General features: G+C 40.0%; 1 protein-coding gene across 4 annotated transcripts in view; it reads right to left on the bottom strand.

Moving 5' to 3' along the window:
- clstn1 (calsyntenin 1) overlaps positions 1 to 5838 on the bottom strand; it is a 31016-nt gene extending 25178 nt beyond the window's left edge. For all 4 annotated transcript variants that reach the window (XM_086067042.1, XM_086067044.1, XM_086067043.1 and 1 more), the window contains exon 1: positions 5636 to 5838. In XM_086067042.1, coding sequence (XP_085923168.1) covers positions 5636 to 5717 — 82 coding nt within the window. In that variant the 5' untranslated portion in view covers positions 5718 to 5838. The remainder of the gene's footprint in view (positions 1 to 5635) is intronic.
- Positions 5839 to 14950: the final 9112 nt, after the last annotated feature.

Below are 14950 nucleotides of genomic sequence, written 5' to 3'. Positions count from 1 at the left end.
ACAACAACAAAGGCCAATCTTTACAAGCAACATATTATATAATCTCACACTCCCCAACACACAACAGGGAAATTTAGAAACACAATTACAATGTATTTTAAATGGTTGTTTAAGTCTTTTTAAAGAAAGACTAACTGAAAGAGTTTGACCCAGTAACCATGATGAAAGACTTGCTGAAAGACCATAAAGCCACAACAGGTTGTGGTAAACCTGAGACTCAAAAATACTCCAGTCTCTTTCAAACGCTTAACGAGCACTGCACGTGTTATGCACACTCATTACTGCCACAGACCAAACCAAATATACCGCTGCCAGACAGTTCTCATCCTCCTAGTCACCCAGAGGTAGCCTGAGAAATACTCGAGCAGCTGTCCACGTTGCAGCATCATGACTGCAGCAGATGATCAGGCAGTCAGATAATGCCTGGCACCCTCTGAGAGGATGTTGTGTAATGATGGTGCAGGCAAGAGTCATGTCTGTGTGGCATGGCAGTGAAAAGCTATGCTTTATTCATGGAGCTTATTAGCTCAACCACCTCTACCACTGCTGTAAAGACCTTGTGCTATTGAACAATGTTTAAACAGTTGTTACTTACGTGGCAGGCATGCTACAAAAACAGAGATGGGCAATTGACAGCCCGTGCCCACACTTAGCGAGGATTTGAATCCTTTTTAATAACAAAAAATGTTTGCAGTTGCTGAAAGATGTAATACCAATGTTAACCACAAGGCAGAAATCGCTCATCAGTGCCTCCAACTCCAAGGCTGTAATTGTGTATCAGAGAAGAAGAGTGTGCCATGGACACCACAAAACTGGTCTTAAAAGTACACAAACAGGAATCTTATGACATTTTGTTTGAAGTGTGTGAAGAGTTAATAAGTTTTATATAAGTGTAACATCGATTAATAGCAGTAGACAGTTTTCAAGATTTCAAGGCAACCACAAATGTGCCTCTTACGTCAGCTGCAGGTTGTGCTGAGGTCATCCAAATGAACAAGAACTGCTGCCAAACAGTAGGTGAAGATGTGATTCATATGCAACTTTGCATGACTAAATTGATTCAACTCAAGTGACTCTCTTAAATCTACAGCGTAGGAATAATTAAGGAACAATCTGCTCACGGTCTGAACACACTTCTCTATTTGTCCATCTGGCCTTACAGCCTCCTGAGCTTGTTGATACGAGTCGCCTCCAAAACAGAGCGTGACCTGTTCAAGGCGGATTTAAACAGCCTGGAACCTCAAGACCTCAGGGACCTCCAATCTCTACATAGGGGCGCCTCTCAGTTGGCCTACCAGGCAACAGGGTTTGTTTGTCCTCCATGCAATTACAAGCTCCCGACATAGGGTACACCCACTGCGGCCGTGGAGCTCCTCCGAGGAGGGGGGGAACTTGGAGGGCGTCTGGGAGATGCAGAACCTTGAATGCAACTCAATTGCTTCTCTGTGCAAATGGCACAAAAGGGCCACTGAGAGCGAGAGTGAAGAAGTGAGACGTCTCGAGCTTTAACCGACCTGCCGGAGCAGGTAACAAGGTCTCTTGCCTGTTTCTCCATAATAGCTCAATGTGGGCATGCCACCACATGAAAGCTTTTGTTTTTCAATGAACATCATAATTCTAACATATGTACTGTCAGAGTTAAGATATTCCAATTCAATACTCATCTGTGGTCATGAACATTTAATACATTCACCAAGAAACAAAATATTTAAGTTAGCCTCTGTCCTGCATTTTCACATCCAAATATGACCACATTTACCTCAATAAAAGGTCTCACATGAATGTAAATGCTTCCGCAGGGACCAGCACAACAACTTCCGAGTCATCTGGTGTAGATATTCACAACTCAATGACTCATTCTTGACGGGTCACTAACTCCATTAAGCCTGAGAATGAACCAATGAGAGCCAAGTCACCACTTCTCTTATGACCAATCTCTTAAGGACCTCTTGGGCAATTTACCAAAAACGAAGGGTTTCAAAAGTTTGACTCTTTCTGGGGATTATCTCATGTACACATTCTTGAAGGACTTGAGTCGTGGTCCTTTGAACAGAGGGCACATTGTGATACGCTATAGCGAAATCCAGACCCACAACTCCAGACCTTAAAAAAAAAAAAGAAGTCATTTGTTCAACAGAGAAACCCTTAAAAAAAACAGTCAGCTTGTAAAAACAGAGCTCCTCTGGGAGGCCAAGTAAAGATAATCGGGGCAATGCAGGCACAAGACATTTTGTAATGGCTACCATTTGTTTAGAAACTCTTTTGAAATGGCATTTTATAGAATTACCGGAATAACATATAATTAAATAATCTACTGGTCTCATTTATCTTCCCAAAATTGCTTCCAGACAATATACAGTTGCTTGATTTGTCAGCATTTGTGATCTCTGTTACTCCACTGACAATGTTAATACTCCAATATGGAAGGAATCACTGACACTCAAATTGAATCCCGTTAATCGAAGGTGATTTGCTTAAAATGACTAACATTTTCATTTTTATGTATAAGATGGCAACACGACCTTCAACATCAAACACGAGAATCTACAGTGAGCTTCTTGATCACATTACCATGTACAGAGTTACTTGTCTAGTCACACATATACGAGTTATTCCGAATCTTTCCAAAACCATAATTTTGACCCTAACCCAAATATTGACGACATGTAAACGTAGTCAGTGTTCATTGTGATGTGATGAAATGCTGTGAACAAAGGCAAACCAGCCAGATAACCATACAATTAATTTGGTGACCTCGCACAATGCTGTAAAAGAGACTGATGGGCAATCTGCAATGGATCAATGGAAGTACTCCTCCGGTTTAAGTGGCTGTGGAGAGTGCTTTACATGTCGACCAGGAAAAGGATTAGTAAAGGGGGGGGGGGGGGGCGGGGATCTTTTCCATACAACATTATTTAAATACATGGATGAAATCTATACACCACGACCACAGTAGGTAAACTCTGAAGTTAACCAACTAATTTAAATAGGGATGCACGATAATATCGGTGGCCGATAATTATCAACCAATTTGACATTATACAGATAATAAAGAAATCTGCCGATAATAGACATGCCACGTTGGTCCATGCTGTTGTGTTTGTGGCTCAAGTTGTGCCCAACTCCTCAAACTTTCCCCTCTCCTATGGCAGTGTCGCATATTTGTGATGTCATAATGCGCAACCTCGTGTTCACAGAAGATGCATCATGGCAACATGGCAGTCGCCAGTGTGGGCTTTCTTTACTGTGTCTACTGTCTCCCCAAAATGTTACCCTCGCATTTTATTGTTGCATTCTTAAAACATGACTGTGTTGTTTTGGCAAACTCAAAATGAGTGAGTGGTTGTCTTTGAAGCAGAGATATCAATAAAATTCAGCTTCATGGTGCTTTACACAATGTCTCAATGTATTTGTACATGTTAGACATATAGTCGGACTCAAAAGTATATTTGTATTCAAGTTAATTTTGCAAACAATTATCGGCTTGCTTATCGGTTATCGACACTTTCCAAATTATTGGTTTATGGGTATCGGTTCAAAATCCCTAAATGTTAATGTTTAATGTAGGGTAGGGTGCCTCAAAATCAAAACATTTTGAGCCAGGACAGTTTTTACCACATGATCAACTTTTAAACGCACGCACGTTTTTTGGGGGAAACGTTTTTTTTTTTTAATGCATCGTAATAAATGTGTAGACAATTGTGAATGGCTTCATACATGTCAATAATCAATTAAATATCGTAATGCTGGAGCAAGGGAAAAAAGGGGAATTCAAACAGACAGTAGTGCGGGCAAGTTGTGTGAAATGTGATGAATTTCTTTGATGCTGAATCGCTCTTATGGAGAACCTCAAGCACAAATTTTTCATACACTACAGAAATATAGGTCAAATATTTTTGCAAGATCATATACATGAGGGAATACATTGTGACATTGTGCAGTAATTGAATTTCTTTGTAAATTCCTATACCACTGCTGTTGAATTGACAGGATGAAAAAAAATAAAAAATGCGAGATCATCTACGACAAAACTTTCAGGCAGGTAAATAAGCACCACATCGTTGCCCTCCAAGACCTGAACATGACAGAGGTCAACCTGAGTGTGCTTCTGGGGTGATAACACAGTAGCTGGAGCAACAGAATCAGAAGCAACACCGTGCTGATAAAACACAAAGCTGGGCTGATACACCATAAGCCTTCACCCAGATGGTGATTTCACACTTGACTTTGGCTGCTAAGAGCTGGGAAGCCAGCAGATGCAGCTCACAAAAACTGCCCTGGATTGGAGGTGAACTGATAACCAATTGTTCTGGTTGTTGTTTGTCTTGTTTACATTACTGTGGCATGCTGGACCCTGCAATCATATCGGTCACGTTTTTGTAGATGACATTGTTACAATTCTCATTGTAGTGTTTGTATGCTTCTCCGGCACTCACTTACTCGTGCTAGCTTAATGCTAACATATCATGCTAAACTCCATAAGCGGGTTTGCAAATAGCATCAACGTCACAATATAAATCTTTAAATAAATATTTTAACACCAACGAGGCAACAACATGTAGAGAAAGATAAACAATACATTTATTCTTTCTTTCTTTCTGCTGTGCAAAAAACGAGTTGTATTACTGCAACTTTGCCACAACGGCAACATTGTCTTTGTGACTTTTCATCAATTCTACAATTATTACCTGCATGCATACGCCACACTGCCGCCTTGGAGAACAAGACCAACACAGCACTGCCTTGCTGTCTGACATTGTACTTTTTCCTCTTCTTCACCTCAAGAAGATCACAGCCTCCATGACAGGCTGATGTGCAGCCACTTCCAAAACCCCCAGGGTGGGTTGACAGCCACGGTTTCACACAAACAGGGTGATCGTGTCTGAGCCGTGGGACAGCAGGTGGGAGGCGCACCGCCTGCATCAAATACATCCAGACTTGGAAGCCCCCTCCACCATCGTTCTGTCTTCATCAGGGAATTCTCACGCCACTACGACCGGAACCAATTGTTTTTGTCCTCAACAATTCCACAGGATGGATCTGCAATGCGTAGCCAGCACGAGGCCTGCTAATAGCAACCCTAAATATGTTATTTTATTCAGTTCAAACCTCAAAACGAACAACTAATTAATCCTTGTTGTGTAGATGTATTTTTTTTTTTTAAGCTAACTAATATGAGGTTTTAAATGGGGGGGGGGGGGGGGAAGCAAGCTCATTATTTATTTAAAGCAGCTAAAAGACGACGCGGTGCAGTCGAACGCTAAAAATAAACGGATACCAGAAGACAGAAACGCGTCGTTCCGTTGCCTTAATTAATATTAAATTCGGCCTCTGACGTTTGAAAACGCAATGCGAGATAGAAGTGGTGGCTTTAGTGCGGAAGAAAGGCCGTGCGCGAGTACGTTGGATCCAGCATCGCTTTTTGCACTTGCTGCGACTCGGGCAGCTGACCAGCCCCGAACAGGTTCCTCCTCCGCACGCATCCCTCCTTGCTGTAACCTTCACCGGCTAAGCAACGAGCCTGGCGACTCGAGAGAGCCGTCGGTTATCATCACCGTCATAAAACACAACAAAGCAAAAACACCCGACATTTCCACACAGAGCAAACATTGCATAGAAATCCCAGCTTAGTTACCTTTAGCCGCATCCAGCGCGCACACCAGCGCCAGGACCAGTACGACGGCGGATGCAAAGAGTTTATTCCTTCGGAAGCGCATCCCGACTTGGAGTTCAGCCGCGACAAACTTGAACACACGCGCCCTTCTTCTTGTTCTCGTTGTACTTCTCTCGTCAGTCGGGCGGAGGTCTTACCTAGCGAGAAAAAGGGGGGGGGGGGGAAGCAGCAGATGAATCCGCGGTGTTGACGGTAGGTCTAAAATGGCCGTCTGCAATCCATTCAATCGCCGCTTCTCTCGCAGGTTTGCACTTTGGTGCGTTCAAAGACGGCTGGAATCTTTTGGACGTTAGCTTTTGATTTATTTTTGGCAGGGGGGGAAAAATAACTTGCAACAACTCTTCTTGCATGCATACAGAAATAACGTACTTGCCAATACATATCTTATTTTCCTTTATCTTTGGATGTCGGTACCTTTTAGTTTGTGCACTGAATTGAAAAAACAGCAGCAATGATCATCCAGAATCAGTACTAAAGTAGAAGTACAGATACAATAGTATTCATACATTCATTCCCTACGGCCAACTCACAATATACAAGGATTATTATAAAATGGCATACAGTATATATTTAGCTCATCAGTCAAATTAAAATAATAATTGTCAAACAATGCTCTATAATTATTATCATTGCTGGTGCATAATTACAACATACCACGTGGACACTCAGTGATAAAGATTGAACAAATAATGTATTATAATAACATTGTTTTCAGAATAGTGTATTTTACAAAATTAATATAAAAAGTTTATATTATTATTAAGTTTACTGTCTGTTACTGTACTTAATGTATTGTATGTTAAATATATTTTTGCACCTTGTGAATTACTGCAATGAATAGCGCATTTGTAATCCATTTTTAGTCCGTAAAATGAAGCCCAGCGCCCCTAAAACTTGTGAGATTAAAAAGAGTATAAATCTGGGGGGGGAGAAAAAATTGTATAAATCTATCTCCTTCTTATACACCCGAGAAAAGTTTAAAACCATGCAGCACTGTACTAGGGACATGTAAAATTTTAACAACAGTAATACAGCAATAGTCCCATCCCTATATGGTATAACTAGCTAATTTAGACTAGCAACCAACTTTTACTTTGAACCATTCTATATGCAAGATGCCAAGGCATTTATCGCTCTTCAAGTTGGCCCAACATCTTAAAACTTTATTATTATTATTATTATTAATAATAACAATAATAATAATATTGCCTTCTGACAATAACCAAGCCAACCTCGCCTCCTTCTGTAGTTTAAGCTCAACATGCAAGCAGTCCCTCAAATATCTGAGGTAAAGCGGAGTGCCTGAAGGCAACACGAGTCCGTTGCTGTCCACTGACGTCACTACTGTTATTGTGGGAGCGCATGCGGCTCGTTTAGCTGAGACGCGAAGACCAACGAGGGCGGAGAACAACAAATACCTTCTGGTGTCACACAGGGGCCGGGAGGCTAATAGGCACGCTACCGGTGATCATGCTAACGTGAAGAGCGAGACCGCCTAGAATGAATACAGCTCATAACGACAAAAAAGGCACACACACACAAGCCGTATTATTTAGTCCGAACAGGGTGCAGATACTCAAGCACTCATCAACCTGCATCTTTTGAAAATAGGAAATATTATGTATAAGTATGTTTATATTTATGTGATGAAATCATTCTGGCAGCATGGGTGGAAGAAGTGGTTCAAAGGTCTGCCTCACAGTTCTGAGGTTTCGATGTTTGAATGATGAACCTCGGCTCTGGCCTTCACGTGTGGCATTTGTATGTTCTTCCTGTGCTTGCTTGAGATTTCTCTGAGTACCGTACCGAGGCGATCCCGGCAAGAGTAGAAAATAGATAGAGGAAACTATGCCCCCTAAACAAGTAAAGATACTACAAATATAATGCGAGACTATCAAATTAGAAACGGCAATGAGAGCTGCTATCTAATCAACACCCAAGATGCTCTGGCACCTCAGTGATGGAAAACATACAAAACAATCTCTTTCATTTAGTATTATTCATGCTCTTGTACATAACGATACACTGCAGAAATAACTCCTGAATAAAGGTCAGTCATTAGACCTCATGGTTACGATCACAGAAAAATAATCGAGAATGGATGAATTTGTGTGTTGCCACAATTAAGTGAGGAGTGCATAACAACAGTCTATGGCCATCAGTGTAGAGCTGAGAAGACAATCGTGTGTTTGTTTCCACTTTGGCAAGACATGAAGTGGCCGGGACAAAGTGAAAGCGTCCCACACCCCCCTCTTTGCAGATGCGGGGTAGGGGAGGGAATGAACAGAGTGTCCATTATCATTCCTATGGGAGTACAATGGACCCTGGCAACAGGAAGGCTCCGAGGATAGGTGCGAGTCATCAGAAGGATCAGAAAGGTGTTACTTCCTTCAAGATACCTCACACCAATGTGAGGGTTTAGGACTGTTTTCACGATTCTTGTTGATTCCCCAAAAAAGTTCCATTGTCTTTTATTTGTTCTCGGTCACGCTCCCGGTCTGAAATGCAATCCTAAAATGAAAACACCCACAAATGCTCATAAGTCGTATATAGAAATAAACATTGGTTTATCATATATACATTTTGGCCTTTGATAGGAAACAAGTTTCCCATACATGCATGGTATCAATGACAACTCTGTTTTTAAATCTTAAAAAAAAAAAAGAATTCAGTTTTTATGCCTTTTAATAAAATGAAAATTCTTATCCCATAGAGTAGACATAAAAAAAAAAAAGTCTTAGGCAAGGTTGGTAAGGTACGTTTGCGCTCACTCCTACGATACTGTCAAGAGTGTGGATGAGATACTAGGGGACAAGCGTAGGATCAGAATACATGATTAACTTTGAGAATTCAGGTGACTCTTACTATTATTGCCATGTCTATGGAGTCACAGGAGTGCCAAAATTAATAGGAAATACAAAAACAATCAATAAATAAAAGAGAACATTTACAAATGTAGTCATATCAAGGCAATCAATAAAAGAGAACAGTTATTCCTATTCATTTGATTTCCAACAAATACAACACATACTATAGTACAGCCACATACACAAATAGCATCTTAAAAGACAATATTAATATGATGTTTGGAAAGCTTTGAAAGGGATCTCTTTTCAGAGTCTTAATTTCATTTTTTGCATGATGACTAGATGGCAATGCCGATAGTTTGAACAGATTTCCACAAGTAATGTTGAGTCAATTTAGCAGGAGCGGATGTCAGCTTTGTGTTGCCTAACTGGCAGCAGACAGAGAGTACAAAATGACCTTGCAATCATGCAAATCAAACTCCATGTGACCATGAAACCGCACTTCTTTGTACATTCCCTGTTTCCTCTCTTGCGTCTAGACTGCATGTGCCATTAATGAGTGGCCATCGCAGGAAATGGGCATTTCATTATTTGTTCCACTTGTTTTGCTTCTATTAGCGGAATAACTGTCATTATTCATGTGGTTTTGGAAGAAGGAAAGTCAGACTAAATGATTTGCGGATAATTGTTTCCTTTTTCAGTATTTCATTAAATGCCTTAGAAAGATCTAAATATTTTGAATCTAGATGCTTGATTTTCATCATGCTTTTTTCTCCAGGCACTCTCTTCAACATCAGGGCAAAGATGGCAACACACAACCGAAAAAGATGCAACAAAGAACTTGTAAAGGCATATTTTATATTGGAAAAACAAACAAAAAACAAACAAACAAAAACCCACAACAAATAATCACTCAAAATGTTATCACAGTTATTTATTTCATTATTTCAACCAAACCCATCATATTTTCTTTTTTAGCTACACAATATATTTGATAGAGTAAATGCTCACATTTATCTAGAAGCATGGAACTGCCATTGTGGAGTAAACATTTTTGACTGGCAAATACGGGTTCGAACGTACTTCAATGTACGTCAAATCAATGTCCCGGGCGGAAATCATTCACTGCAGCAACAGACATAATAATAATGATACTAAATCATAAAACTTAGTATAAACAAGTTTACTTACCTAATTTTCAAACAAATTGGTATAATGTAAGTCAAATGTAAAAAAAAAAAAAAAAGTTAGTTTTTTTTAACTTGCAAAAGGTTTTTAACATTTACTAGTACGCTTGAATATACTTGCAAACACATTTAAACCTGCTTGCAAATACATATTTGCCCATCAAAAATGTTTACTCCACGTTTCACGCTTCCTTACATTTTACATTTCTGTTATGTAAAAATTAAATAACACTTGGGATAAACTATGTTAAGTCTTGCTCATGAATCCTCTTTGAAATCAAATGTCTCTTCAGAGCAAGCAGATATTATGCCAAGTTCTTTCTGAAAAAAAGCTTAAGGCCAGAGTGTGTCGGCGACCGTGGCAACAGATCACACAGCAAGTGAAAAGTCTTGCACCTTTAAGCCGCCTTTGCGGTCTAAATCAAACAACCCCCACATGGGGGAACTTTTTAAACTTATCCTCTGTGATTGATTCGCCTCCACTTGAGTCGCTCTCATCTATCTCACATCCTTGGCATTCACCGCTGGCCATTTACTAACCTCCAGGCAACTTACCATGTGCACCACTGCCATCATTGCCTTTAAAGTTTTCTTTTTCTTTTGACTGAACTTTCCTGTGCTAGGGGTCATCCCCCCCACCCCCCCTCCCCACCCCCAAGTGCTGACAATGATATAGTACACACAGTGGCCATAATATTAAGTACAGCTGCATGATATGATGATGATTTCAATACCAGAGTTGAATGGAAAAAAAATATTAATGCTCAGTTTTTAATAACATCAGTAGGTATTTATATAATGTGTTTAATATCATTAATTTTGCGCTCGTGGCTCAAAAATGTGACCAAGCACTCAAAATATCCCAAACCACAATCAATAAATATGCATTGTATGACAGGGAACTTAATAGGCCTTTAAATATTGCAACCAGGAGTGTAGTTAGCCTATTAGCTTAGCTGGCTGCTACTAACAGGCCCTTATGTTAGTACAATTAATGTTATCATTGTTAACAATAGCATTAAATACTATCATTTTAACTCATTCCCTGCCATTGACAGCAATCAACTATACATTTCTATTAGTTTAACATTTTTTTCCATTTTTGTTAACAAGAGTATAAAAGCCTAGAATTTTTTGAGGATACTACATTTAGAGCAGATATAAAATTTGTGATTAATCGTGAGTTAACTAAGTCATGCGATTAATTACGATTACAAATTTTAATCACCTGATGCCCCTAATTTTCAACAATCTTTTTTTTTAAATAATCGTTCTTTTCTTTTTTAAAGAAAATATTATTAAAATTAGGGGCGTCAGGCGATTAAAAATTGTAATCGTAATTAATCGCATAACTGCACTAGTTCACTCACGAATAATCTCAAATTGTATATCTGTTCTAATACAATACAAAATAATCTAGGTATTCATACTCTTGTTAACAAAAGTGGGAAAAATGTTAAAATAATAGAAATAGTTAAAATGAATTTTTGACGTCCATAGCCGTCAATGGCAGTGAATGAGTTAAGTGATGTGTTTAAAAAGTAAGAGGCACAATTGAATAATTATTTTTTTTCCTTTTTCTTTTTGTGTTGGACATCACATCTGCTCGATGCTGCAGTGTGATTCATAGTGTGACTTAGCAAAAGGTAGCGAAATGTCCCACGGAAAACCATAGAATTTTCGTTTCTTAATGTTTCCAAGCTTTCACCTAAATTACATCCAACATTGAGAGCAGTCAACTGTGTCAGCTGTCTCTCAGGCCCTTTTGTTAATGACACAAGGCCAAGCTCGGAGCGGGAATCTGACAGATGGAGGTTTCATCAGCTCACAAACGACTTGGGCCCACCACACAGTGCTCAAGGAGTCTTCACACTGAGTTCCGAGGCCGCACCTTCAGCACAACCGCATCCATATTCATGATGTTGGAGCTTAATCGCCAGCTGTTTGCATTCAACGCAAATGCAAAGAGTCAACAGTCAAATGAAAACGTCACAATATGCCAGCTGTGTGTGGCACATTCCTCCAGATGGGCATCAAGTTGCTCTGAGTAGTGCGGGTGCCGTGAATAAAACCTGACCTCCTCTCTGGCATAATACAACAAGAGTTCACAGCGAGGGTCAAGCCGGTGTCAAGCGCTCACCTCTTGGGCTCAACCGCAAAGACCTTTGGGGAGGAAGGAGTGGCGCTGTGTGTAATTCATCTGTGATAGGGCCTTTTGGTTCTCTGGAGACTGGTTTTGAAAAGTGAAATTGAAGGCCTTAACTCATTCACTGCCATTGACGGCTATTGACGTCAAAAATTCCTTTTAACTATTTTTATTACTTTTGTTAACAAGAGTATGGACACCTAGAATTTTGTTATTAGACATTTAAACAGATATAAAATTTATGATTAATCGTGAGTTAACTATTGAAGTCATGCGATTAATTACAATTAAAAATTTAATCGCCTGAGGCAATTAAAAAAAAAAGATTTTTAAAAATTAGGAGCATCAGGCGATTACATTTTTTAATCGCAATTAATTGCATGACTTCACGAGTTAACTCACAATTAATCACAAATCTGTTCTAAATGTACAATAAAAAAAATCTAGGTTTTCATACTCTTGTTAACAAAAGCGGAAAAAAATGTTAAACTAATAAAAATTGTTCAAATGAATTTTTGCCGTCTACAACCGTCAATGTCAGTGAATGATGAATATAAAACACGACGGACATTTGCTACATTGTAAGTCGCCAGTAATTCTTTCCCCCTCATTTTCTGTCAATAAACGTAGCGCCCCCATTCAACCACACACGAGGTGACGATAACTCAGACATACTGTAGACCTAAGGCTCATTGCAGCCTCATTTGAGCCACGTCTGTGATTAAGATCTGCATCTCTATTTGTGCGTGGGAAAATCTGTTGTCCAGACAGAGGAAGTGAGCAGTCTGCCCCACACCCCCCTTTTAAACCGAGAAGGAGGCTCATATGGTGAGTGGGTGAAATCAGAGTGTAGGAGGTTAAAAGTGGCAGCATCAATATCCATGTGTCCCTCTGAGAAAATCTGCTCAGTTATAGCAATGCACAAGAAAATAAAATGCATTCAGAATTTCTATTTTACCCATACTAACCAATTGGATCACTCTTTGACGTTACTACTTGGCATCACCGTTTAACGCTCAAAGTCAACTAATTGCTAATCATTCCTTTTTGGCATCTTGTTTTCCAACTGACCAACCCGACTATAACGCTCTGTGAAGCAGTGAAACGTGGCCAACAAGTCAACACAGTCTTCATATGTCTGCGCTGGCCTGAGAGTACAAAATAAGATGATTGCGGAGGATGACAATAGTGGTTAGCCTAGCTAGTGTTGGCTATGCTGATAGCTGCGCCTGCTAAGATTCTGGTGGCAAGGAACAATGGCAGCAGTAGGAAGAAGACAACCACTGCGTGTTAACGAAAACTTTATTCATCATAGTCGTTTGAGGAAACACACAACAACGTTGTGACGGTGAAAAAAAAAGTGCAACACGAGAAATGCTAAATTAGAAATAGAAATTGCCTACTCCCACTAAGTTAGCATAATGGTCAGTTGAATTTTAAATAATTGGATTTTATCTATCTGTATGCCGGTCTGACGAAATACTGTATGTCTTACGTGAAACCGATCCAAGGTTGTGTTGGGCAGTAATAGATTTGACTTTCAGCACATTATAGTTGACTGGGGGAAAAAATCATAGACTCCCAGTAGAGTGGAAGAGATACTAGGAGACATCGCCAATCAAGCATCTCTGTGACAGTTCCTTTCATTTATTTAGGCACATGTTAAAAATACTTATAAACACAACGAAGCAAATGTAGTTGTAACACATGCCATACACTACCGCCATTCCCTACATCAGAGTGTCTAGGGTTTTGTCGAGAGCGCATACAGGCATGTGAAGGCCATACACATCATCATCATCATTATCATCATCATCATAGCTTGCTACAAGCCTGCTGTGGAGTACGTCTACACTTTATTTGATCCAAACACGAGGAGGGAGGGAGGACCTTGGTTGGTTCCATTGAGGCTGAGGGACCCATTACAAGTGGTGCTGTTTTGCGCCGAGGCTTGACGTAATTACTCGATGTTTCTATCCTGCTATTAACAGGCTGAGGCCAGGTCATTGCCGCAGAGACGGACCATTTGAAAACACTTCATGATCTGCCCGCTGACAATATCGGAGCGGCTCGGAATGACTAACCTCTGACAAAAAAAACAACAACAACAACATGAAACTCGAGCTATGCCGTGACTGGCTCGGTTATTTTCAGTGGGCTTTTAAAATGCCACACGAGAAAGTGTTTTAACTGAAAATAATCCTGCATGTGCGCTAAGTCGTCATTTTCTTAGTGAATCTGTCTCGGGATGCGCAAGTATGTCACAGTTGAAGCAACGCATGGCTCTTGATCCAAAGTAGAACACGTGAGGGACAGGATGCTACCCTGTTCACATTCAGACATTTTGGGGTTCTCAAGGTCAAATGGTTCGGTACTATTCGGTTACGTTTGGGAGTGATACGGCATAAACACATATATAAGTGTGCTGTCTTGTCCCATGTGAAGAAAAATGTAAGTAAAATACTGACAAAGATGTGAACTGTATGAGATACGGTTTCCTATTATCATGTAATATAACCGTTTCAAACATTTTAAATGCGACCTTGCAGTATGAAAAAGCAGGAGGCCAAGAGATGCACGTTAATGAAGGATTATGAAACATTATTATAGCAGTCCCCTCCTCCTCTTTCCTCTCTGTCTCTCCATGACCTTTGAATTATTGATTTTGCAGCTCTCCGTCAGCTTCGTCTTTCCACTCATCCTTCCATTTCCTCCTCTCACAGGAAAAACACTGTATTTTCAACATTCAACTTCTTGTTTATTTTCATCCATTTCAATACCTAGCACGCACTGCACAGACGCACTGCTTGTTTCCATATAAAGATGGCGTTGCAGTGTCAGTGGGAGGTTGGATGGGGAAGGTAATTGATACAGGGGTTGTCACTAGCACACCTCTTCACAGAGGAGACATAGAAATGAGTTTGGATAAAGCTCCTTTCATCCTGTTAACAAACACAATGTTTCATTTAAAGCAAATTCTTTGCACAGTTGGGGCGATGGATGGAAGGAGTCTGTAGATGTGAATCAAAAACATCACTTGGTCATATATCATGACAGAGATAAGGCATCATGAGCAGGAGGTGTCTTGATCCGATTTAAAAAAAATATTATTACTCAGGTGCACTTTGGGCTTACT

This window comes from Leptonotus elevatus, chromosome 2 (assembly GCF_054856555.1).
Source record: "Leptonotus elevatus isolate MCC_2025b chromosome 2, RoL_Lele_1.0, whole genome shotgun sequence".
Classification (NCBI taxonomy): Eukaryota; Metazoa; Chordata; class Actinopteri; order Syngnathiformes; family Syngnathidae; genus Leptonotus; species Leptonotus elevatus.
Note: the sequence above shows the minus strand (reverse complement) of the source record. Positions and strands in the feature narration are given on the sequence as shown.